The sequence below is a fragment of the Anoplophora glabripennis genome, unplaced genomic scaffold, assembly GCF_000390285.2.
Source record: "Anoplophora glabripennis isolate ALB-LARVAE unplaced genomic scaffold, Agla_2.0 scaffold6, whole genome shotgun sequence".
Lineage (NCBI taxonomy): Eukaryota > Metazoa > Arthropoda > Insecta > Coleoptera > Cerambycidae > Anoplophora > Anoplophora glabripennis.
The window spans coordinates 2579058-2606582 of NW_019416749.1; the positions used below are offsets into that span (position 1 = coordinate 2579058).

Here is a 27525-nt window from a genome sequence, read left to right on the forward strand (position 1 = left end):
GAAAATTTCTATTATATGTTCATTTGGCCAACAACATATTTTAATTATTTATGTCTTCAAACAATTTTATTATATTGATGGTAAATTAAATTTCGTTTTGTTCCGTTTCAAAAGGTCTCCAAAATGCCATGTTGTAATAATAATATTTCTCCCTTTGCAATGAATGACTAATAGAAGGTGCCTATAATAAATTAAAATTACCTGAATCACCCAAATTCCACATTGTGCACTGCACTGCTGGGCAATTTGTCAACAGCTGATATTTATTGCCCAGTGGCCTAATGCAGCTGTCTTTGTATTTCGTTTGCCCACGCTTGCATTCTTCAACTGGGTGTATACATTTCTACCACCTCCACATTTAGTTCGACCAGACCTGTATATAGGTATGACTAAATAAATATGGGAACAGCTTTTTCAAATATTTCAATGCCGAGTTGTTGCGTCAACGACCAAACCTGGTACATATGTCAACCCTCTTGGTTCTTCAATTGAAATCGGAAAGACTTAACATAATTTACTATGATTTTTGAAGTACTCAATACCTGCACAATACTGTTGACACGTGTTCATCTTGATACCGTATGACCATGCGCACACGAAATCAAATTGAGTCGCCCTAGAAATGATAAGTTCACTTCAGAGAAAGCACTGCTGGCGGCTAAAGTGGGGGATTGATATGGTTTCGTTTTCACCGGGTAATATTTGAAATTATACATAATTTTTACGTATTTTAGGGTTATATAAAATATGTTTATCTTTTGCAAATTACTTCTACGTAATTTGAGATTAAACAGCATTTGATAAAATATGTTCTTACTCATCGGGGTTTTTCCAATAAAATTTATTTCGGAAAATATTAAAAAATACATTTTCGAGTGTTCAAATTTCTCCAATTTTTTGCCAAGAAAAAGACAGTTTTACATTTTTTTAATTGTTAAATATCTAGGGCGACTCCTTCAATGTGGCTGTAGATTATCCTCAAGTTCTTATATTAACCAAGTACCGGAACCATTCTTATTTTCCCCAAAATGGTGGTTTGACAAATTACACTCATGTTCCTAAATATTCTGCTTGACTATTGCATCATTTTTTTTAACTGCAATTAGTGCCATCTATCAAAATTCAGTTGTCTGTACTATTTTAGGCTAATTGTATAATAAATTATTCAATATAGCGACTGTGTTTAGCGACGCTAGTTGCATACAGTACCGCTTTTAGATGAGCACTTTAATTTTTTGACAATTTTCATGGACTATCGGTTTTCTCAGGGCTCAAAATTCTTAAAAAATTACAGTAGACAATAACGGCTCTGGCCAATCCAAAACTGCGTTCAGTTCCTCTAGCTCCATTAGTTTTTGAAATTTTTAATTTTTTTTATTGATGGAAGCACAAAAACCGACCATCGCAGCGTGTTTAGCGACCCAAGATGCATTCGGAACTGCTTTTAGAAATGCACTTTAATTTTTTGAAAAGTTTCATGCTTTTAGAAAATGTTTTTACTGATATAAAAATGAGCACCAGGCAATTAAAATTGTTGATTCTGTATTCAAAATTTTCAACTAGTATTTCAGAATATTGTATTTACTCCTGCCTAAAAATTAAATAAGTCTTCTGTAGGGTAAGCAATTAAAAAATTCAGCTCACTGTTATGTTGGTTGCAATACGTAAATAATTTATACTACTAGTATTTCAATACATTGAATTCAGTGTTGCCTATCTTACAAAATAATATGCAACTAAAAATACACTACATCTGTTATGTTGGTTACAAACTTTTATTTTTACGTAAATGACAGTTTCACATTTCGTATTTACTATTGCCTAAAACGATATTTTTTCAACACGCAAGCAGCAAATAATTCAAGGGTATAACCGTGAAATACAGTCATTAAAATTATAAAATACAAGCGACCGATAAGTATATACTAATCTCTTTACATTGGAGGTCAAGATAACATAGGACTTCTAATTATTTTTCCTATCATTCCTTCTCAAGGAGATATCTGGCCCAAAGAGGGTACTCACAAGACATATAATAGAGGGGTACTTGGAGATTTACGTTTTGGGTTCTAACTTTGAAACCGCTTTACATATTTTTATAAAATAAACTGAAAATATTCTTAGATACTATGAGTATTTGTGCTTAAACGAAGTACGTACCTAGTCTTCATTTATTTCAATGAAAGCTTTTCGAGATAAACTAGTTTTTAAAGCAGGTAGCAACTACTAGAGTATTTTTTTTGCAAATTTGCCACTTGTGAAAAAGTTATTGAAATAAACCCTTGCGTCACAAGGATCAGTCGAGGGTAATTTTTATGAAAAGTTTTCCTAACTAAAAATCTCAAAGAAATAAAATGGGCAAATACAAAATACACACCACTTTACCTTTTCCAAACAAAAATGTTATATATCTAAAAATATTTTCAATTCGATAGTACATCTCTCAAAATATTGAAAAAATGTGTTGGGGACAGTCCATTTCTGGATACCTAATAATAGTAAAAGAGCGGTTTTGACATGAAATCATGGACATGTATTTGTAAATACACTACGCTAAAAATTTTTCGAAATATACAAGACGTTTTAAAGTTCCCTAAATCTCTATCGAGGCCGTTTCTGGATCTGAATATCTCCATTGGAATAAATATTTGGAAAAAATATAATAGAATGTAGTAAATATTTACCGGACACCCTGTATATAAATTAATCAAAGTAGGTCAAATAAGTTTTTTTTAATAAAATCAATTTTATTTCTGCATTAACTAATCCCACATAATTAATGTAACCACTAAAGATAGGACTAGTGCAAAATAAATTAAAAAACAAAAAATTGCATAATTTAATTTCACAAGATGTATTTCAAAACAAAATGTCATGTTACACAAATTGAATAATTCTAAAATGTAGTAAAATGAAAATTATGCAATTTTCTGTATTGCCTAAAAATAAATAAAAGCTACAATAAGTTTGCAAGCCTTTTAAAAACAAAAGTGAAAAATATATCTGCTGGATTTTCATAAATGTACAGAAAAATATATGTATCACTCCAGAGAAAGAACAAATCTAATTAAACACTATATAAAATTATTATAAAATAGTCGTGATTGGTGCTCTTCCATTAACATGTAACAGTTTCTATTTGTGCTTCATCTAAAATCTGTGCATGTAATATAAAATAACTTTAACAAAGTACATTTTCTTTTTAATGTATACGAATCAAATTATTGATAAGATTACAAAAAATATATACCTATTCAGATAACAACCATTGAAAAAAAAAATAATTTTCAATTCTTATTTATCTTTCTTAAATTTGCACCATTATAAACAAAAGTTTTGCTAGGGCAAGAACGATATATTTCAATATAAAAATGATATGTAGATAAATTATTTTTTAAAGGGTAGATAGTTTTATATTTTTATAACCTACATACAACTAGTGTAAATGCAACAAACAGGAATGACAAATTCAAATACTGATTAAAAAAATATAATTTGTATATTGGCACAACCTGAAATCCAAGCATAAGGCAAGAGTTTTGTACTACTAATGTAATGTATATAAAATTAGCATTGTCTCAATCAGGCACAATTATAACCACTATTCAATCAAAATCCTTCACAATGCAATCCAATAAGGATCAACAAATGCAACGTCTATAATCTCCACTGTATCATGATGGATTAAAAATCAGTTATACATGATTTTAATCATGTTCAAATACTTTAAGTAAATGTTGAAACAATAAATTAACCACTTAACTATTTAGAAATGGATTGTACAGATTCCATTTGGATATAAATATATAAGACAGGAAAAGGCTGTTGGCAAACAATGCCTTAATAAATTAAATACTTTAAAACTGGGACGGATTTATCACATATTATCAAGCTGCCTAGGAACGTGCCTCCTTACTCTTCATGCTCTCAAATTGCTTTATAAGAGAGTAAGTACCTAAAATAGAAATACATAATAAAATATAGGGTGGACAGTAAACTATTTTTTTCTCAAAATCTTTCTTTTCTTTTCAAATAAGAAAATCCTGAAAGATTTCTTACAGCAAAAAAAACATGCCTTTTAAAGTAGAATATCAAACAATAAGTATATAATATATATATATATATATATATATTGAAATGAAATCAGATATGAGAGAACAAATCAAAATGTAAAGCAAAGGTCTATTTAAAAGACAAAGCAGTAAATATAATGGGTTGAAGTGGTTATTNTATATATATATATAAAGATACTCTTAATTTTTGATACACTATTGGCCCTGAAAATATTGGGAGACATTTTAGGACCACCCTGTATATTATTGATTGGGCAGAACAATTAAATTCTGGAAAAAAGATAAAATTTAATTATCTATGAATAAAGTGAATTTAAAAAAACTGCCAATTTTAAATACTTTAAATATTTAAGTAATTTTGAAATAACTGTGGAGATGCAATATGCTGATTCACCGATAACATTGAACCAGTTGTGTAATTGTTTCACATCAGCTCAACGTTTGTTAGACCCATTAACATTTTTAAAATACCTTGAGACTTTATCTGAAAGTAGACGTAGTTAAATTGACCAATATGGAGAAACAGGTTCGAGATATGAATACCTAAAGGTTACAAAGCACCATATTTTAAATAAATCATAATTAATTCACAGTATGTACCAACAGCTGGCATATAGGAATAACTTTTAAGAAAAATTAGAAATTTGTAATTCTTGATAGTTTAAAAAATGTGTCAGATGTACTCTTTAAACTGCCCTAGTTTCAGATCGGAAATTTCTATTTATAACTGTACCAACAATTAGGATTATTTGTTAAAATGGCTTATGTTTTAGTAAAATAATTAGTATCATTAAAGCTACTAATTATGTACGATTTCTAAAAAAAAAAATATTCTTTACTGTGCAAATATCTAAAAAGCAGCTAGTACATGAAGTATTGTATTTTACAAATACGTCAATACTTAACTATTTACATTATCTGCTATCATATATTTCCGTCAAGTGCTTGATGAAAATAAATAATGATCCACATGGCTTATAACTTTGAGGTCTACAATCTCTATTATAATTGTTACAGAGTTTAAATCTGACAATTCTAATAATTGGGACCATACTGTATACGTGCTGCTTGTCACATTAAAAAAAATAAGGAATTAAATTGTTTGTGGCTTACACATTTTTTGTGTCATACATTTTTTTAACAAAAATCATTTTAAATCAGTAAGTCTGCTTAAATACGACTGATTACGGGTTTATTGTAAATAAAAATGGCTGTAAATGGATTAGCCTGCAGATAGTTGTTAATAATTGTAGGTTTAATACTTATATCAATAACAACAAATTAATAAAAAATACACATTATTTTTTTTTTAATTTACGACCTGTTAGCATGGCATTACCTACTAAAATTGCAAGAAAGACTGACTACCTCAGTATGAAAATATAATTTACTGCCGTCATTATCTGAAATATTCGCATCGCTATTGATTTGGAGAAATTGTATGACTATACTTCAACGTGTCAATCTAAATAAATTATTTTCGTTGCAGATAAAAGTGGAAACAATGAATTACTCATTCCAACTCTTATCAATCCACTTGAAAATAAAGCATAGAGCATAAAAATAATGTCGGTTTTGTGACTTTAAACCTTACTAACTTCAACAATTTTTGATTAGGGGTCAATTTGCTATGAGTCTGCTACTTAAATAGCTAAATTTAAAAATAATTTTCTTTTTCTGACCCGAAAGATTTTTTGAACAAAAAAATAGAAACATTATTTTTTATCTAAAAAATAAAAATAATACCTGGCATTTCAACTTCATCATCAGTGAGATCACAGAGGGCTGCCAATGAACGAGCAGGTTTCAGACTACAGGGTGCGGAATGGTTTTGCTGCTCATCTTCCTCCTCAGGCTTATACAAGCTGGCCATCGATTTTGCCGGCTTTAAAATGGAATTTTCTTTAAAACCATTCTCCAACTCCAGCTCAGACTCCTCGAGTTCTAAAGCTGCCATTAAATTGGGCTGACTTTTCCTTCTCTCCTTCCGCAATTCCGCTTCTCGGATTTGAAATTCTTGTAGTTCTTTAACTATTTTTTCCTCTGCAGGAATGTAACCGTTCCTAACAGGTTTACCTTTCTCGATGGTTACTTTGGCAGGCTGGAAATCTGCATCACTCACCCAGCCATTACTGTTGCTCTGGGTCGATTTAATGGAAGACATGCCCACTTTACCACGACTTTTAAAAAATTTCTGCATTACACCTTTAGTGGTGGTATTAGGAGTAAATTTTCTGAATCCATTAGATTTTTGAGACTCATTCGATCCAATCGATGTAGGGCTATCATTTCGGGCAGGAAGTCCATTATTATTTATATTTTCTCCATTTCCATTATGCAGTTTGGAATATTCAGTTTTCAGTTCATCCTCCCTCTCAAGTGTTTCTTGTATTTCCCTCTGGATCTTGTCCAGAGTGCTATTTCCCATTGAATCCATGATGTGTCTTCTGTAACAAATAGGCCACCTGTTAGAACTGTAGAGAAATATTTTTTTTTACTTACATTTTTTTTAACCATTACTTTTTGTACAACTTTTATATCTAGCTGCGCTTTTTAATTACCATGTTATCTATCTGTAGATTAGGGGTTTATCGCGAGATTAATATGTTTCAGCGCACTATTTACGAGCGGTACTATCAAACAAGAACGAATAAAAACCGTTATCTCAGGTGTTTATCGCTGTTCTCTAAAATAATTGGGAAGACGTTTACCTAACTCTTTTATCTATGCGTTTACCTTTCTGAATAAAGTGAACATTGTTGCCTACTTTCCCAATTCTATAACTCTATAAGTCGACGTAGGTCTTAGCTATGTTCCTATAGTGTTAGGAACATTCTTTTAATAAACTCGACAATAGTGAACCGAACACTATAACAGAATAAATAGTTAAAAATCTACTTTATAAAAGACTGTGGCTAAAGAATAGCGATCTTGATTACCACAACATTCACATTTATATTGTTGTTTGAAATATTCAATATTTCAGTCAACGTTGAAATATTGTAAATTATTCAATAAACACCATTGCCAGTTGTTCTTTTAAGCCAATTTTTTTTATCATAGACCATATAATTATCGCCATCTATAAGAAAATGTTCTAATCGTATTATTATATGTATAGAAAACTGTAATTGGTTATAGGAGTCATTGAGTAATTCGATTGACACTACATAGAGGTGTCTGTAAATCATTTCACAATCAGATCATTTCATTTTCAAGTCGTTCTCCCTGACCAATGTCAAAATTGTCAGAAGTAAATAGACCTGTGTACTAATTTTCTACGTTTGGTTTAACTTGCTCGATAACAAAATGGTCCTCGTCCGACCTGAAACTCATGAAGGTGCTACCGAAGAAAATGAACAAGAGGCTGCTGTGAAAGTGAAGACCCCAAAAAGAATTTTACATTTCTGTGATGGTACCTTAGAGGAATATAGCAGTGACGAAGATGAAGTAGACACTCCTAAAGATCAAACTGTCGTAGATCCGGTATGTAGAAATGTGTAGTTTACACTTTTTGTATAGAGATAGTGTTGTAAGACTTGAGGGGTGTAAAAGGCTTTTTTAGTTTAGTTCTACATTCAGTTCACAGATGCCACAAGCGAACAGAGAAAGTAAATTTTTCAATTTTCAAAATGTCTTGTTCATAGTAGTTTTTACAATAGAATCAGGAGATACTATATATAGCTGAAATTAGAGTTTTTTTAAATATTACATTTTAGAGTGTATTTTGGTACATCATATAGATATTTCAGACAATATGTATGAAACAATATTTAGTGACTTTTTTAAAAATTCTCTTTCAGTCTACATTAACGTGGGGTCCTTGGTTTTGGTACAAAGCTTGGGCTGCTGGTACCAGTACTTTGTCCGTTGTCGATACAGTCGGTGAATTTTTAGCATCTCTTTTTGGTATTACAACGCCCAGGTAAGCACATGGATTGTATAATTCTTAGTATCATGATTTAATTAGGTCTGTAAAATACTAATTAGTAGGAACATTTATTGTTGGAAAAAAAGTTTCCTAAAATATTTTTTTATCGTAAAGTTCGATCAGTTACCATCTAAAAAAATGATTGCAAACAATGCTTTATACCATCTGCCGTTGTGTCAAAGTTAATAATGCAGTAAACTGCAAACATTTTATTGTGCGATTCAGCCAAACATTAATAGATGGCGCTCCCATCTATGTCATCAATGCGTGTAGTGTTCGATAGATGGCGCTAGTATTAGTGTCGCTATGTTGTAGATAATTAGTTTATGATCGTTAGATGTATATGAAAAAGTATTTCTTTATAGATATTACTTCGAACTCGAAGAGTACAAGCGTCGCCAAGAGGAAGAGAAGAAGCAGAAAGACGCTGCTCAGGGCTGGTCGGACCCTTCCGCAGCGGCCACCACGGTTTCCGTGCCCCTGAAGGAGATCTTGTCTAATCAGCCCAGACCAGTAGAGGTGTAAATTTGTTTCGTGATTGGTAATAAATGTTTTTTGAATGCTGTATATAGTTGGTGGTTTTACACATACGGGGCGTCTTGTGTATACAACTGCTATGATTTAAAATTTTTTTTACACAATTGTAAGGGAAATTCAATAGAAAAGTCTAAATGTACTGAAAGGTTTTCTTTTCAGGAAATTTCCGAAAATTAATTCATATTTCTTCTCAAAGTAATTATAGTAAAGTTTGTTTGTCATCTTGATTGCAATAGACGCCCTGTATAGCAAAAATTTTAGAATTTTAGTTAATACGCGTTACATGCAATCAGCTATTTCTGAGGCAACTCGGCGAACTGTTTTAGTTCCATCTAAGAGGAAAAGAATATGCGGATGCATCTGTAAGTTGACTGTAATTATATTTATAAAATTATATTTTCCTCGATGGTTTTTTTACACTTTTTATTTCCTGCCGCGAAAAACGCTTGATCACATTCGCGGCTGATTTACTAAGACAGGATCTCCAAAATGAAATTAATTAGCTGTAAAGAAATTATTTACGACTGTTGTGGAAGAAGTTCCTCGTACATTTTCGATTTTCTGCCAAATTATGAAATACTTGGCGATGTCACCAGTGTTTTCAACGGTTTCGAATGTCCAAGTTGTATTTTATCAGGTATGTGCGCGTATGTTGGTCACTTTAGGTAAAAATCTTGATAAAACAAATCGTACCCTCCGAAATCCTAATAAAAATACCGAAAGATATACGCGTTGTTTTTTTTTTTTTTAAATCGACGCCGTCTCGTAGGCGTGTTCTCTTTTGAGGACAAGGAAATATGTGTGATTTTCTGATTTTCTTTTAGAAAATTTTTGTAATGGCACATAAATCGTTTCATTCTAGTGGCCATCCGAGACAAAATTCGCTTTTCTCGCGCTCAATTTACAAATGCGTGTACCGCCAAAATATAATTAATTATGACATATTATTAGAAATTAACGTAATCATCATGGATAAATTAAAGCACCTCATATCACTTGTGTATAAATGATTTTATTTATATATTTACACAAACGATGTCGTACATGTTTCAAGAAAGTGACTAGAATATTTAAACCATTTTACGATATCTACTGAGTGTAAAGGATTATATAGGGCTATGACAATTTTATTGTAAATTGAGAATCGTCTTGTATCATGGAAATTATAAAAGATATCATTTTCGACAGAAGCACAAAACAATTTTGAAAACCGCCGAAACGCTACAGCCACTCCGACTGCACACCCTTATTGACATAACAATACTCCATCTAGTTTGATTTTCCGCCCTACACACAAATTTATTCGTTACTCCTTGTCTTTGAAAACTTTTTTACGGCAGTCACTTATAGCGCACTTAAACATTGACAGAGTCTAACACAATGACACCAAAATCACTCCGATCGGACCACCTCTGCGCCCAGCGGTCGCTACCGAACATTTGTTATATACGATATTGGTGATAGAAAAAAAGTATTCAAGAAATTGTAGGTATGGACCCTTGTAACTGAATAGGAAAATTAAGAAATTGTGCAGAATTTTTTTTTCGATATTAGGAAAAATGTATATAATTTTATTTTTGTAACTTTCTCCACATTTGAGGAAAAAATTTAAATTAATATTTTCTTTTCTAATTTGAAAGGCCGTAAATCCGCAGGGATGAGGCGAATTAATTTTTTTATATTACATAAAAAACACGCTCTAATATTCTTACATGTAAATGGTATTCCGCCTACACGGAATTGATTATTTACAAAAATACAAACCGAGTTGTTTCTTAAAATACTAAGTTTCAACTCAAAAATGTTTTGACATTGGCACCAGTAGTTAACACCCTGTGTATATTAAATATTGGCAGAGTGTTTGTGTTCTAAAAATAAAATCATATACTATTTTGGACTTGTTCATCAACTTAAAATTACGTTTTTAAATTCCCAATTTTACATCTGTCAATGACGTACTGCCATCGCTCCATCGCTCCCCCTTCTTTAATATTATTTTGAGAAATTCCAACGAAATACGATCAACAAAAATCTAAGTACGCTGTTTATTGACTATTTTATATTTATATATTTTATATAGAATTTAACCTAAGGAAGCGACCTTAGTGCATGATAGACCATCAGGAAATATAGGGGTATGCATGCATAATTCTTCGGTCAGGCTGATTTTTTGTGAGCAGATAGTAAAAATAGTGTAGAATAAGATGTACCGTATCCGCACGCTAAAAAAAGGCGGGCGACATTGTTTAAAAGTTGATCAAACATGCCGTTTTAGTAGAAATTCCCGTTTTTCGACTGTAACTTTTTTTCTGACGGTTCTACAGAGAAATGGCAAATTACTTTTATGTTTGTCATTAAGAGCTCTATAAAACGACGTTTCGAGCGTCAAAAAATATCAATCCGGTCAAAAGTTACTTGCAAAAAACCGTCAATTATGCCATTTTAAATAAACAATAATAAATCGAGATGTTATCACAGAGGCTTCTTCGGATAACACTCAAACTGCAGATAAATAATTTATGCGAAAGCCGGAATCCGTAAGTGGATTATTTCGCGAGTTATGGCCTTATAAACAAATAAACTAATTAACGATCTGTATAAATCTGAGCCGTACCCGAAGTCGCGCCAATTTTTTTATTGGTAGATTTAACAAATAGTTATCGAGTTAAATTGTTCATTTAAACAATGTCGCCCGCTTTTTTCAGCGTGCGGATACGGTACATATTATTCTACACTATTTTTACTATCTGCTCACAAAAAATCAGCCTGACCGAACAATTATGCATGAAATAGTAATTTCCGGGTCTATGAATTGCAAAGTAGCTTTTGTTAGTTCCGCCAGTCTGCCTCACACCGAAATCTTGAAATTTTCCAAATTTCTGCTCATGCGATTTCTATTAAAATATGTTTCCTCTTCGGTATCTCAAAAAGGCCCTTCACCGAAGTCAGCGAGGGACCCTATAGATATAGCTAGTCCGACACTAGTTTTCATGTTACATTTGACAATTTTGTTGAACCATTCAGTAATATTAAGGAGTATTGTTGTTTAATTGTTCAAAATTTTTGTCATTTTACCAGAGTAAGTATGGGTTACATGTCGCCTCACACCAACACTATATTTTTATGAACTTTATAATTATTTAGAAAATTTATCGTTTAAAAAAGAGAAAAACAGTTGTAATTTATCACATAATTTCGAATTATCGAAAAAAGTGAAAGATGACACAGCGGACATATTTAATTAATTAAGTTGTGCAGGTCACACCGTGTAGCAACTCGTAGTTTATCGGACCTTGAACAACTCTTCAACTTAAGGGAGCTCACGGAGCGAGATGCAATTTCTTCCGAGAGCGAAAGTGTTCGCGTAAAAATTACCATTGTAAATAAGCGCCAGCAGCAGCAGCGGGGCCGCGGAATCAGCTGAGAGCGCTAAGTGGATGAATTTTTAAAAAGCGCCGCCCCGCCCCGCCCCCGCGAACTCCTAAAACAAAGTTGGAATTTTAAAGAGCAATTTAGAGGCGAGGCGCGCCGCCGACTTTTTTGAAAAAGGAAAGAAAAAGCTCCCGCGGCGGCCCTGACCTAGCCCTACTATCTCGGGTACTCCTGCGGCGCTCTGGTGCTCTCTCATTCATAATTAGCGCACTTTTTAAACGCCCGGCACTCGCTTTCATTCTCTCTTTCCGGGAGGGGAGTGGGGTGACGTCACGCGGGGTGCTTGCACTTCTTCGACCCCGCGTATCTCGCGCGCGATAATTGTTTTCGAGTAATCGGGAAGTAGGTCGGATGCTAATTAGGCTTTTTTCGCTGTTTTTATTTGTCTGTCAGCTGTGCTCCTGTTTGTTCGTCTTGGCCTCAACTATCGGCATCGGAAAAATATATATTAATGCCAATGAAAAACAAGCATCTTATTATCAAAATTTATAATGAAATTAAGATTTACAATTCGGCTCTTAAATTATTGTTTTGGCTGTATTCAGTCGAATTCAAAATTTGATATGCTGCTTTGATTTGGAATTCATTCTTCGTCATTGTAGTTTTCGGCCTCTGCTATGGACAGTGGCGTTGTAGTGAAGTTTTGTAGCCATCAGTATCAACCGATATTGTGGCACAATGGCACAACTGTCGGCGAAAGCCGTATTCGATACATAATAAATTGTGATTGGGAAGATTTCAGTAAACAGAAGTTAATTTTCCCAATTTTCCAAATTTATTTTTTCCCAAATTTTGAATGTGCGTTTTCTGTTTATGTAATTGATAAAAAATATGGGCTTATACAATATATTTTGGACGAAAATTCATATACTTGTTACATATTCCATAATATCATTTGACTGTGAATTTTCGCGTTGTTTTTGAACCTTTAATTGCACCTGAAAGGGTTGATTTAAAATCATCTCTAAATCTCTTTGTACAAGTTGCCATAATACGAAAAATATAGGGCTACTCATGGTCCAAACAGTTTTCCAAGTAAATTATATTGTAAACTAAAATCTACTCACCTTTCTTTAATCCATATCCATAAACTGATACTAAAATTTTTCATACGTTTTTGCTGATTTTATATGTGTAATAAATCGTTTGCTGCTCTTGTGCTCAATTTCTGGTGAAGTTAAATTCTCAATTTTACTTTCGCTATGGTACATTTTTACCGATTTTATTTGCATTTTTGGAATTTACAGGGTAAAGTGTCAGTATTGATAAATTTTTAAACCACGGTCATGATAATATTTGATATTGACTGAATATTGCTGTTATGTTGCACTTCTATTGGTCATAAACTTGTATTCTAATGAAAAATCTGTATCTTATTAATGAATTTAAAATACAGGTAGTAACTGTGCAATAAATCAAATAAGGTATGGGATTTAAAAAAAATATTTTTAATTCAATACTGAATATGTTAGCCTCATACTTTGAATTGAACGCTTGTTAAAAAAAATTGGCAAAAATCAGAAACAATGAATAGCAATAGAGTAATAGAAAAGTTGGGTGGATACTAATTAGGTTTTATGCTTTTTCTATCTGTCTCGGAGCTGTGCTCCTGTTTGATTTTCTTAAACCTGGTATAGGTGTCGCAAAAATTTTATTTTAAGTTTTTAGAGTCATATTTATTTATTATAAATGAATATGTTCATCAAACGATAATTAAGCGTAAAATGTAACGCTAAGGTCAGTAAATTACATTCCTTTAAAATAAATTTACCAAAATCTAGAGAAGTTTTGCGTCAATTGTAGGACATAATTTGACATTTGCTTAGATATATTATTTGAATAAATTTAAATATACTCGCATCACTATAGCTTACAGTGTAATTTTCTGTAAATAAATAAAAATCTTTGTATTTAACTCTTCTCCTAAATCGCCTCTTCTTTGTGAAATACTGACAACAGAGGCTTTCAATTATTGTCTTTGTTCTTTCTTTGTTGAATTAATTAAAAAATATTTCTCTTTATCATAGTGAAGAATTTGTTGTGCAGATTTTATCTTGTGTAAGGTCTACTTTATGCTTCATTCAATTAGGAGCTAGTAGATGTCTTTTTTGTTTGTGGAACTGAGCCTTTCAATCTTCCGCAACCGATCGGGACCGTGTCCTGGTTAAGGTGCATTAATCTCAGTCAAGCAAGTCACTGACTGCACCATCACCGAAATGCCTGAAATAGTTTCAGGCAGCCCCTAAAAGACATAAAGACGAAGAAGTTCCATCGGCACGCCTGAAATTTATTACGCCCCCGACGGGCGATTAAGAAAATAAGAAGCAGTGACAGCGTCCGACCCGGGCAACAAAAACATTCTCCTTCATAGGCCACACACATCTACCCCGTATCCTAAAACCGCGACGTCGAGAGGAGAACAATGCCGGATTACCTATATAATATATAAATAAGGCTCGGTCGGAACACAACAGGAGAAGAGAGAGCTGCATCCACCGCCGCTGCCTGCCGGGGCCCTAATTAATCATTCCGCGGCATTGAGAGCGTTTTCCTGTCGTTGGGGGTTATTTATCACGTGGGTGGGGGCCGCGTGCCCGGGTGAGGTGCGGGGGAGGGGGCTGCGGACCCCGGTCCGCCGTAATTACCCGGCGGATGCCGAGGCCACGCCCTGACCAATCGCGGCCCGCCGGTCTCCCACCGCCCGGCCGCGTATCGATTGCCATTGGCGCGCGTGCGCGCAGCGGTCAGCCGGACACTGGCCGGCCGGCCGTAGGGGGAGAAACGGGGCGACTCGTGCGGGGCACGGGGTCGAAGGCGGTGGGGTCAGAGGTCGGCGGAGGTCACGTCTACCTGAGTGGACGGGGGCTGCCCTCCGTTAATTATGTAGGGAGTGTAAGGGGCAGGTAGGTAGGGCTCGAGTGTGTCCGATTTTGGTAGGGATTAGTAGAATTACAGTTATTTTTGGCGCACCTGGTTTTACACTTTCAATTATTGTGGGCAAACGCTAATATCCTCTGTAATAGCCTATTTTCATGACAGTAAATTGACTGAATACAGTTAGATTTCTTTTAAAGACTAAACATCGTCAGCTTGTTTCTAAAGCGGGTCTTAGACGATCAGTATTAATGTAAATATTAGATTCTGTCAGTATTTCTGGTTTTTAAAATTACACACTATCAATATTATCTGTAAGTGGGTATCTAATTTCAACGAAAGGACCCCGCACAAATCTTATGGAAATTGGGTCCCGGTTAAATTCGCTGAATTTTTGATATGTGATAGAGTTCATCATACTGATCAATTGTCCCAATGGCCACAAAGCTCAAAAATTGATAGTTTGGCCGGTACAGAGCTTTAAAGCTCCAAATATCAGCAACCGATTTATGTATATGCGCAGTGTGTATAGACTTTTGAAATAGCCTATTTCATTTTTTTATTATCTAGGTTTATATTTTTGAGGTTGCTGAATTCAGATCTGTTGTTAGATTTTCAAAATTGACAGTTGGCAGCTGTCAAATAGCTGTCAATGTGCTATAATAAAGCCAAAAACTTGTTTTTTTATGTTTTATCTTTCTTTTTTTTTAGTTCGATAAGTTCAAAGACGATATCAAATCAATAACAATGACTATCGGCAGCTGTCATTTAGCTGTCAACAATTCTTCAAAGTCCGGTAATAAAGTCAAAAAATTATTTTTTGTTTATAACTTCAAGTTTTTTAGATAAGTGAATATAAATATGATATAAAATTATGTAGTCATCAGCTTACAGCTGTCAACAAGCTGTCAACTAACTGTCAAAATGCAATAATAGAGCAAGTAACTTATTTTTTGTGCTTAACTTTGTGGATAAGAAATCAAACATGATATAAGTTTATGACATCACTTTTGAACTCAGTGATCTAAGCAACTTAAAGCTTTTTAAAAAAAGTAACTTTTTGACTTTATTATTGCATTTTGACAGTTAGTTGACAGCTTGTTGACAGCTGTAAGCTGATGACTACATAATTTTATATCATATTTATATTCACTTATCTAAAAAACTTGAAGTTATAAACAAAAAATAATTTTTTGACTTTATTACCGGACTTTGAAGAATTGTTGACAGCTAAATGACAGCTGCCGATAGTCATTGTTATTGATTTGATATCGTCTTTGAACTTATCGAACTAAAAAAAAAGAAAGATAAAACATAAAAAAACAAGTTTTTGGCTTTATTATAGCACATTGACAGCTATTTGACAGCTGCCAACTGTCAATTTTGAAAATCTAACAACAGATCTGAATTCAGCAACCTCAAAAATATAAACCTAGATAATAAAAAAAATGAAATAGGCTATTTCAAAAGTCTATACACACTGCGCATATACATAAATCCGTGGAGGATATTCGGAGCTTTAAAGCTCTGTACCGGCCAAACTATCCATTTTTGAGCTTTGTGGCCATTGAGACAATTGACCAGTATGATGAACTCTATCATATATCAAAAATTCAGCGAATTTGACCGGGACCCAATTTCCATAAGATTTGTGCGGGGTCCTTTGTGTAGTGTTTTTTCATGGTTGCTTTTCCAGGACCGACAATGAAAGAAAAAGCCCGTGCTACCATTATATTTTCAAATTTAGCTAGCAAGGAAAAGATGAAAAAAACGTTGGGTTTTCTTTGTGGTTACTGTCACATCAGAGCACATTCAGTATTGATGAAATATTGACTGTATGGACCTCGGATGGTCAATTTTGACTTCGCCACAACACTGACAAAATAATTTGCATTAGTATTTACCCTTACACTGTCAATAATACTGTCAATATTTTAAAATACTAACAGTAATCGTCTGAGGCCTGCTTAAGTAACTTAAAACTTTTAAAGGGAGATCTTCCGATTCCATGTCTGATGCTTTTAATTCCAGAGTAACATGTTTTTACATTATTTGAAGAAAAACAACACTCTTTTTTCCAACGCCTAATTGGTCTGGACTTCTAATTTCAATCCTGTATCTGCATCGTGACTAAATCGGGTAGTTTCCAGTTCTGACGCAAAGGGTTGCGATCACAATGCCTCTCGGATTGCCATATGTGCGGCAGTTCTCCGGTAAATTAAAATTTCGTGTTCAGGTAGTTGCCGTTCCGCTCGCCGAGCAATCAGTAACAGTCGAATTCGGCTCCGAATTTGCATACAATCCAACGCACGCGGTGCGCCCAAGCTCCCATCCAGCTGTGTACCTGGTCAGGGAAAAGGGAACAACGACCGTCGTCACCCAGTGGGCAAAATAAAGCGCATTACAGATGTTCGCAGAGATAAGGCGCTTAGAATGTGTCCCCAGGTGCCCGCTGTTCTCTTGGGGACGCATCGTCTAAACCGGAGGAATTATATATGCGCGATGCGAGTACATAATTTGGTTACAACATTTGCATATGGCGGCTGCAGTGTGCCTTCTCCGGATCCACTCCGCCGGGGATGCGGTTTTAGGCCGGGAGAGTGCCACCGCTTCAGGGACGGACTGGGGGGGCGAGGTGGCGACTTCGTGAGTCAATAGGCGTAAGGGGCACTTGTAGGTAGTATGAGATTGGGAGGGATACGGGGATTGGGCTGTGTATGAAATTCAACATGTTTATTTAGAAAATCAGTGAATAAGTTGAGAATACCTACAGGAAAAAATATATTAAAAGTTTACCCAATTGTGGCGCTGTGGACTATAATTTAAGTATGTCGGAGTCGTAATAAAGTACTCGAGGTTTTTATGACAACAATCAGAGGCCCGATAACGAATCCACAGTCAGCAGAATAGCACTCACACCTTCGATGCTCAAGTAGAACTGCTTTCAGTACATCTCTCTGTACTTCTATTCACTCGTCAGGTCAAAATTATTCTTAAATGAACCAATCAAATTCGTTATATCCTAGGGATTCCCTCACAAAGTAATTATAAGGTAAATGCTATCTATCCTTTGACCTCGGCTACGTTGAGTGACCCGTAAGTCCCTCCAAACCCCAGCTTGCCATCATAAAACTCGGGAATAACAAACCGGCTTAATTCATAAATAACTATTTCTAAGTTTTATCAAAGTTTACAGAATAAGTATTCTGTAAACTGTGGTTTTATGTTCTAAATACAATTTATAAAAGGGTATTTCCTGAGTAAAGAATTCTGGAATTTCCAAAGTCTGAAGGACTCGGCCTGTGAGAAAGACATCTCCGACAAGTACCTATATAAAACGTACTACTAAACTACAGTTTGTGCTACTTGTTGCCATAAATTCTGTCTGTTTGTATTCAACTTTACTACAATTTTGTTAAATATGCGTATTCAGTTTTTATTCATAGATTTCTTACGAAAATTTTTATATTTTAGAGCTTTTGCTTCCACATGTGGAAGAAACCGCATTACTGTTAAAATATTTTTGAAAATGTTTGCAAAATCTATAGAAATTGTCATGGAGCCCTAAAATGTATACGTCACAAATTATTACACATACAAGATGTCCCAGAATATGTGGGCAATCTCTCGGATTTATACAGGGTACGTTAAAATAACATGACAAGTCCCTATAAAAATTTTCCCTAGAGGGCCGCCTTACGGAGACACAGACCCCTAAAGGACGCCCCTGGAAATCGATATTTTTTAATAACATATAAAATACTTTGTGTAATTTAATTATTTTCTAATACGATGGACATATAAGACTCCTTAAAAATTGACCCATGAAAACAATTTGGCTTATTTGGTTTGCCAGGGACGGACTAGCTGTAGCACAATATCGTCATTTTTTTTAAACCCTTTCCGATAAAAGCACAAAAATAATATTTTTAGATAGTTTAAACCTTAAACTAAAAAAATGCACTCGTGGTTGATATCGATTAAACGAACTGTTTTCGAGAAAAAAACTATTTCTGTTTAATATAATTTTTATTATATCCGTAAACAGAAATAAACCAATGAGAATTGCATTCTTTCTGCGCCTATCTAAAAAATGCCACTTTTATTTACTTTTGTTTTTTCCTAAAAATAATTAATTACACAAGTATTTTAAGTTATTAAAAAAAATCCATTTTCTTGGGGAAATTTTTATAGGAACTTGTCATGTTATTTTAACGCCCCCTGTAATAAATCCGAGAGATTGCCCACAAATTCTGAGTCACCTCGTATAAAGTTTGTTTATGCATTGATTATATTAATAAGAGTTATAAAAGCTACACTCGTAAGTATAGGAAGAAAATTGTAAATTTTAAATTAAAAACAAACAATATTTAAGTCCAGTCAATATGGTCAACCCTGCTATACCTTGTGTCTTTTCATATTACATATCACTAAGAATTTGCAGTTAACAACTGCAAAAATCGTAATTTTGATATCTTTCAATTTTTCAAACAAATCCATTTATTGTAATTTGTTTTGTACATTCACAATCAGTGCTACCAAAAACAACACTTAACACGTCTACAAATGTGATAGATCTAAAGCCAATTAATGTAATATAATATAGGGTGTCCCATTTTAAATAACGCATTCCAATATTTTTCAGGGAAGCACTATAACCCGGTCGGTCAAGGCAAGGTCACTATGACCCGGTCAGCAGCGATCTTGCCTTGACAAACATTGTTCTCCTATTTCGTAACTCGATTTGACCTTCAAAGGACCTTCAAGCTTGACTTCTAGCAAATGGTCAACGTATTTTCCGCTTTATTCATTTCCGGTGTCAGAAATACATCTATCATATCTAAAAACCTAGTTGACCTTTAAATGACCTCTACGATTGACCTTTGTGTCAAGGTCAAGGTCACCATCGAAGGTCCCCCTCAGAACCGTACAACACTTGTCTAAAAAGTTTCTCTTGAAAGTGCTTGCCTAAGAAGGTATTGCAATGCATTATTTAAAATGAGACACCGTGTATATCTTTTTATAATAATACATGATTACAGTTTGTGACAGTTTTTTTACAATGGGCCACACAAATATAGTAATTTTTTTCTTTATTTTCTTTGTGTAGGATGTAGTGCTACGTGTAGTACGTATGAAGAATTGTTTCGTTTTTGAGATACAGTGTGTTTGAAATTAATGAAAATATACTGGTATATGGTTTAAGTTGCAAAATACAGTTGAAACTATGAAAATAATATTTTATTTCGGTTGATGTATTGATAATTTGTTTTTTTGTGAAGCTGTTGAAGAGTTTTATGATAAAGAATTAAAAAAATATAAGTATCTGTAAATGACGTTTGTCTGCCTTGTTTTATCCCAATCTGATCTGTATCTGAATAACTTCACCGATGAAAACATTTCGCTGCTTTCGAAAAATGTCATCAAATCGGCCCCCAGCGCACCCACAATCCTTGTTCGAAGTTCGTTGGGCGTAATCAGCCGTTCCGCTGATATACCATCCGGTAATGGCCTCACCCATCAGCCATCTAGGGGTCTCCTCCGTATCAGCGGAACGGCCCTCGGGCCCAGGATATGCCCGGGGCCATGACGGGCTGTCGCTGTCAAGAAAGTTTACGCCGAAAACGTCGGCTTCGAATCCGCCTAATGGCCCGTCTTTGTTGCCGGCAATCGGCCAAGCGAACTGGGTCGATCTCTCGGCCTCCCGTTTGCTGCGTCTGCACGACTGGGCCACACCAGTTTCTCGGAGAGGTCTCCGTCCCGAGATACACTGATGGATGACTCCTCCGGCATCCACATGTACCGTATAGTACAGATCAATACATTTGGATGCCACGCGTGAACGCCGAGGCCCACCGCGAGCTAATAAGTCACTAGCGTAGATTGGGGCTTCTCTGAGGTTCTTTTGGATTGGCTACGAGATTATAGCTACAATGAACAAGCTATTATAAAAACTGTGGTGCCTAATTAGAATGTTAAAGAGAAGATTGTATGAGGAAGTTTAGTACTACAGAGCGCTATGTTCGCTATATGCATTGAAAATGCCTACCATTGCTTTATGTAAGACAGTACAGCGCTATGCTAGTTATTCTCGCCATGTACATTGAATAAAGCTAATATTGCCTTACGCTAAAGCAACACAAAGCCTTATACTAGCTATATTCGCTAAGAGCCGGTGTCAAAATTGACAAGCAAATTTTGTGCTGCAGTGCGTTATGTTCGCTTTGGTCATTGAAAATAGCTATCATTATTTTATGCTAGAATCTTAATGTTAGAATAGAAAGTACACATACAAAGCGCTATGCTCGCTATTGATATTGAAATTGTATTGTTTTATCCTAAGGCAACAGAAAGTGCTTTGCTAGTTACTCCAGTGTGCATTGAATTATTAATTTTAATCATCACAGAGCGTTATGCTACTTATGTTCGCTAGAAGCTATTGTTGAAACAGTGCCATTGTTTATGCTATGGCAACTCATAACGCTATAAGTACTAACTATGTTCGCTAAGAGCTATTGTCAAAATCGACAAGCAAATGTTGTGCTGCAGTGCGCTATGTTCGCTTTGGTCATTAAAAATAGCTATCATTGTTTTATGCTAATGCAACACAAAGCTGTGTTTCGTAGGATTAGGATATTAATATTAGATTAGAAACTACAGCTACAAAGCGCTATGCTCGTTATTGAGAATGAAAATTGCATTGTTTTGTCATAAGGTAACATAAAGTGATTTGCTAGTTATTCTAGTGTGCATAAGTACAATTATTAATTTTAAGCATCACAGAGCGTTATGCTACCTATGTTCACTAGAAGCTATTGTTGAAACAGTGAAGCCTAAGCTAGATGAGAAATTTTAGTGCTACATAATGTTATGTGCATTGAAAATAGCTACGACTGTTTATGCTACGGCAACTTATAACGCTATACTAACTATGTTCGCCAAGAGCCATTGTTAAAATGGACAATGGACAAGCAAATCTTGTGCTGCAGCGCGCTATACTCGCTTTAGTAATTGAAAATAGCTATCATTGTTTTATGCTAATGCAACATAAAGCTATGTTTCCTAGGACTAGGATGTTAATGTTAGATTAGAAACTACAGCTACAAAGCGCTATGCTCGTTATTGAGAATGAAAATTGTATTGTTTTATCCTAAGGTAACAGAAAGTGATTTGTTAGTTATTCTAGTATGCATTGAAAATAAGTACAATTATTAATTTTAATCATCACAGAGCGTTATGCTACCTATGTTCGCTGGAAGCTATTGTTGAAACAGTGAAGCCTAAGTTAGATGAGAAATTCTATTGCTACAAAATGTTATGTGCATTGAAAATAGCTACCATTGTTTATGCTACTGCAACTTATGACGCTATGCTAACTATGTTCGCTAAGAGACATTGGGAAAATGGACAAGCAAATTTTGTGCTGCAGTGCGTATGCTCGCTTTAGTAATTGAAAATAGCTATCATTGTTTTATGCTAATGCAACACAAAGCTATGTTTCCTACTTAGGATTAGGATGTTAATGTTAGATTAGAAACTACAGCTACAAAGCGCTATGCTCGTTATTTAGAATGAAAATTGTATTGTTTTATTAATGTAACAGAAAGTGATTTGCTAGTTATTCTAGTGTGCATTGAAAATAAGTACAATTATTAATTTTAAGCATCACAGAGCGTTATGCTATCTATGTTCGCAAGAAGCTATTGTTGAAACAGTGAAGCCTGAGTTAGATAAGAAACTCTAGTGCTATAGAAGCTATGTGCATTGAAAATAGCTACCACTGTTTTATGCTACGGCAAACTATGTTCGCTATGTGTATTGAAAATATGTAGCTATCATTATTCTTTTCTAAAACTGAGGCTCATATAGATTTCAACTAAGAATACTTTTTATTCGTAGAAAAATATGAAGAACCGATGTTTAATATCAGAAATCACTTACTGTGAGAACCAAAAAAAATTGAGACCTTTCACATGCTGCATGCCGAACGTATTGAATGTCAATAAAATATGGCAATCAATTTTGAATTCCACATCAAATTTGAATTCCACATCACGAAAAGCTCCCGTAGACCGAATTTGGTTCAAATATCTGTTGTGTTTAAAAAATGTTTAAGAAAATGATTTTTTTTTCATCTTTGACAGCTTATTTTGACTCCTATTACATTATGGCCCATTCGTTACAAAACACTGTGTATTTAACTTTAATTATTTTAGGTTTTGGTAACAATTCTCACCTAAATGTCGTTTACAGCGAATAGAACACGCCTTAAGGTCAGTTTCCGCTCGGACGGACATAATTGACCGCCGTTTCCAAAATTGCCCTCCGCTGACCCATTATGACACCTCGACCGCATTATAAAGCCATAAATCTGCGTTGTCAGCAGCCCGCCAGATCAGCTCGGTGGTCGAACGGGATGTTTCATTCGTTTTTACAAGCGACTACACATGTAAAGTCCCGTATCGCGTGCACGAACCAGTTCTGCGAGCGGCGAATCTAGTGACCGCTGTCCGGCCCAGCACGAGTCCATAGCCGTCTAATTACGTGCAGTTTAGAGCGGCCGGCCGGCCGTCGGTCAGTCATAAATCATGGGGCACGCCCCGGCCTACCCTGTTTACCCATAATATTTGCCCAAGGCTCATTTACTTCGACGGGTCGCAGGTAACTGGATTCGGCGGCCGTGTCGTCGGGTCGGTTTGCTAACGTCATTAAATGTCTGTTAATAAAATCCTATCCGTCCCAGACCAGGTTTTTAGTGTACAGAAATGTTTACAGTTGGTGTATTGCATGTTTTTTGTATTTGTCGCATTTATTTATTTTTTTAACAATTTTTTATCTGAGACTCAAATAAAAATTACTCTGCACTGTGGATATGTAGATATCTTTTGTATACCTAGATCTCTGTTATCGAAAAACATTGACTTCATTTCATAAGAATGTGTCGCGGATTTTAATTGGTTGGATTATCTCTTATCGCAGTCGTTCACCTCTATACGTCTGGTCAGGTTGGAAGGTTAGTCGCCTATTCTCCTACGATGTGGTTATGAGGATAGTGTGTCAGGCCAACCTCAACGGGTTAGAGTACGTCGACGTTTTCGCTTTTCCTCCATTGATGACGGAATTGCTTGGCATTGGAGGTCCACACTGTATTTTGTATCTAAAGACGCATTTACACTAAGAAATGCTTTAGTTTGTTTTCTATGTTTATGTTTATGGGCAATTTTCGACTTAGCTTTATTTTATATTACTGTCTATGCTTGACTCGAGCACTAACATTTATGTGTGTATGGCCTCCTTAGTGTGCCTGTATGGAAACTTTATAAGCTTGTATCTCTTACGATCTTCACCTCAGGTTAGGACAATGCCTCGGTGGAAGATGCCACATGAGCTATGGGAGTTTTGAAATCATTTATTTTTGTAAGAGAAAAACTCGATATTTGATTTTTGAAACAGATTTATTGAAATTTTATTTCATTTACAATACAATACAAGCAATGTAATATCTGTATTATACAGGGTGACCAGAAATGAAACCTCGTATTTGTTTTTTAAATACAAAAAATATTTTTATTTTTTTTCAAATAATTTAAAAATTTGTAGAAAATTGAAAGGCGATTCCTAAAATAACATGATTATTACCTTAAAGCAGTGGCGTACTATTTTATTTAGAAAAATATACCACCGATAGTTTTTATATTATTTAAAAAGAAATAAAAATATTTTTTTTAAGTTGGTCACCGTTTGAGAATCACTGTATAACATATATAAAAAATTGTAGGATACAACGTGTACTGACCAGGATCCAACACTGGTTATTGAACTGCATGTTGCCTGGGTAGACGTCCGAACACTCTGTACGCTAGTTCCGCAGGGGTTTTGTAGTTGAAGTTCACGTCATTTTCGGAAAATTGCCAGTTTGGGAAAACGTCCCTTTTTGAACTGTGGCCGTCTCCAGTGAGTTGTGGATCTGTAAATTATTTGGGTTAATGCCTAGCTTTATTTCGAGTTTCGAAATATTAAAATTAGGTATATTATAAGAATTTGCCAAAATTCTGTGATGTATTGTAGGTCGTCTGCGATTTTCTGTCTATGGTTCTGTTAGTTTTGGCGGGAATTATGCCTCGTGGATAGCTTTTTAAAATATTATCGCATTCTTTCCGAAACATAGGTGAATTTCGAACATCCAAATCCATATGCAGTAATTTTACAATACATATTTTATTCCAATGCTGTGTTTCCATATTTTTAAAATCTATGGAAAATGTGTATTAGAGGAAGACATTTTATTATTGGAATTTAGGTATATGGAACAATTTTAGTCTTTTCATTTTTTGTCAAATTAGCGAGGTTAGAAAAAAATCGGAAGAAAATGTTTATTCATTGTAATTTTATAGAATACTAAATACCTAAAAAATTGACTAGGAAATTTCCAACAGTTGTGCCACCTTCATCACTGTACCAATAGTTTTTTAATAATTTTCCTCACATCACCAAAGGCACTTGAAGTGCTTTTTTGCATGAAAAAACTAGTTAGTAAAATGTGAAGACAAAAGCGAGATAGTAAACACTTCAGTGTAATTTTCCATATTTCTAATCTTTTTCAATATGGTAAACCTACCTTTATTAAATAATGGGAGACTTTTTGAAGTCAATTTTTTTAAAATATTTGTTTTCTTGGCAATGACAGCAGCATAGTAGTAAAAACGTGAAAAATGTATAGTATGTTTATAAGTCACTGCAGAGCATGAAAATATATTTCAGTTGCAATTTTCATGTATTTATAGTATTTTAGTGCACCTTTTTGTATATCAAGAATTTCATGTATATTTTTCAAAACGCAACATTTTTTTCTATGACTTTTATTAATAGAATTATAAATAACTGTAGTTTATTGGCACTACAGATAACAACAACATGGGTCATAGAAAAAATAGTTAAAACGTGTTAAAAGCGTGATTTTCTTTTGTTTGTAGAATTCCTACTTACAAAATAAAATTACGCCTTTAACAGTTTAATTTTTTTTTCTGTTTTAGGAATCAACAGTTCCTCGTTACTAACCGCACGCTTGCTGGGATGTTAAGACTATGTATTTTATAATAAGTATACCATATTTACCATTTCATATTGCTATATTTTTATAATATCTTGCTAGATGTCCTGGGTTGACACTGCAGTTTATCGTTTGATTTAAGACAAATGTTTAAGCTACAGAATGTTCAAAGTTCATGAACCATTAGGCCTTATTTTGTTAAAAAGAAAACAAGACGAAATCACTTTTCTGTCATTATACAAAATGGTCATAAGTCGAAAAAGTATCAACAAAATTGTAGATTATTAATTTTATTTCTACAGAAAATCTCTTGAAAAGGTTATTTGAACATTGATTTTTAATACCTCTCGTATAGTGTATTTTGTATTAGAACAACACATTTTTTAATGTTTAATGTAGTTATTTTTATATACCTATCCATCGATTGGATTTTCTATATTCGTTTTATAGTTACTAATATTTTACAAAACTCTCGTGTACCTAGAAAAAATATTTAATTAAAATGCACATAAATGTTTCTTCGTAAGTATTGTTATAAAATTGGCCTATTTTTTTTCTATTTCAATACACGATATTGATACTAGAAAGGTATTAGTAATTGTTCAAGTATATTTACGCTATGCTATAAATTATATCGCAAGTGTCAATTGTCGAATACTTTAGGTGTTAATAAAACAAAATAAAGAACTTTGCTGTTTTTAATTTTTTCTAACCCTTAACTATATAAGAAAGTGTATTGCAGTTCCATTATTTTTCAAGAAGAGCGTATTAATGAGAACTTCATAATTTGCTTCTAAATTCATTTGAAAAGTTTAATTTAAGGACAAATTTTAAGGAAAGGAATTAGGATTTTTTTATAATTTTTCGTCATCAATATGAGTAAAAATTTGAATTCCTTACGCTCGGATTTAGTACGATGGGTAAGAGAGTGACTTTTGTCTATTGTTGTTGATTTTTTTAAATTTTTCATTGTATCCTTTTCAAATATCAATACACATTGCATTCAAATTTGATACAGGTAAGTTTGTGAGGTTACAAAATACGTCAGTGATGTTAGTTTTGAACTATATTGTAGAGGTCGCGAACTACGATGTTTCCCGGCGACATTTTAGATTATAACTTTTTTAGGTTAGGTTTTTGCATTGTATGTCTTAAGTTGTAAAATTTCATTTTAATTAAAATTAAAATATCAAATAAAATATTAAACCGTTTTGGAGAAAAATGCCAGTCATCTATTCGTAGATACACCCCGTATATTTTTTAATAGGTAGGTAATCTAAAATATTGAAGAAGAAAACTTCATATACCTAATTATCCGAATAAAAGTGCATTATAATTCTCTATAATTTTGGCAGAAAATTAAATTAATACATTTTGATTCTGGTGTACAGATAGGTGGGTACTTGTTCTAAAATACGCCGATTCCTTTCTTCAATACCTACATATACTTATTTTTCTTGGTGATAAAATCTCTCATAAGATTTATGTCTATTTTAACACAACTTTGGCACAGTTAATTGCTTTTTTTCGGCCTAGAATGAAAACATAACCTCAAAAAGAAAAAACCTAACCTCAAAACATACCTATATATTCTAAAATGTCTGGGAAAACCGTTTTATTTTTTAAGA

At 34.0% G+C, this 27525-nt stretch overlaps 2 protein-coding genes across 3 annotated transcripts; one reads left to right on the forward strand and one right to left on the reverse strand.

The window, feature by feature from the left end:
- Nucleotides 1-2964: 2964 nt before the first annotated feature.
- LOC108911362 lies at nucleotides 2965-6799 on the reverse strand. The gene is made up of 3 exons (XM_018716281.2): nucleotides 6576-6799; nucleotides 5820-6520; nucleotides 2965-3955 (listed from the first exon to the last, which is right to left on the reverse strand). The coding sequence occupies exons 2-3, from the start codon at nucleotides 6508-6510 to the stop codon at nucleotides 3897-3899; spliced, it is 750 nt and encodes a 249-aa protein (XP_018571797.1). The 5' UTR covers nucleotides 6511-6520; nucleotides 6576-6799; the 3' UTR covers nucleotides 2965-3896.
- A 489-nt stretch (nucleotides 6800-7288) lies between these two features.
- LOC108911411 (protein FAM177A1) lies at nucleotides 7289-26584 on the forward strand. Of its 2 annotated transcripts, none has more exons than XM_018716355.1 (4): nucleotides 7289-7559; nucleotides 7877-7998; nucleotides 8370-8545; nucleotides 25881-26584. In XM_018716355.1, exons 1-3 carry the CDS (start codon nucleotides 7383-7385, stop codon nucleotides 8527-8529), a joined length of 459 nt encoding a protein of 152 aa, XP_018571871.1. In that variant the 5' UTR covers nucleotides 7289-7382; the 3' UTR covers nucleotides 8530-8545; nucleotides 25881-26584. The 2 variants fall into 2 exon arrangements, with proteins under 2 accessions (XP_018571871.1, XP_018571864.1); XM_018716348.1 differs by having other exon boundaries at nucleotides 8370-8523.
- Nucleotides 26585-27525: the final 941 nt, after the last annotated feature.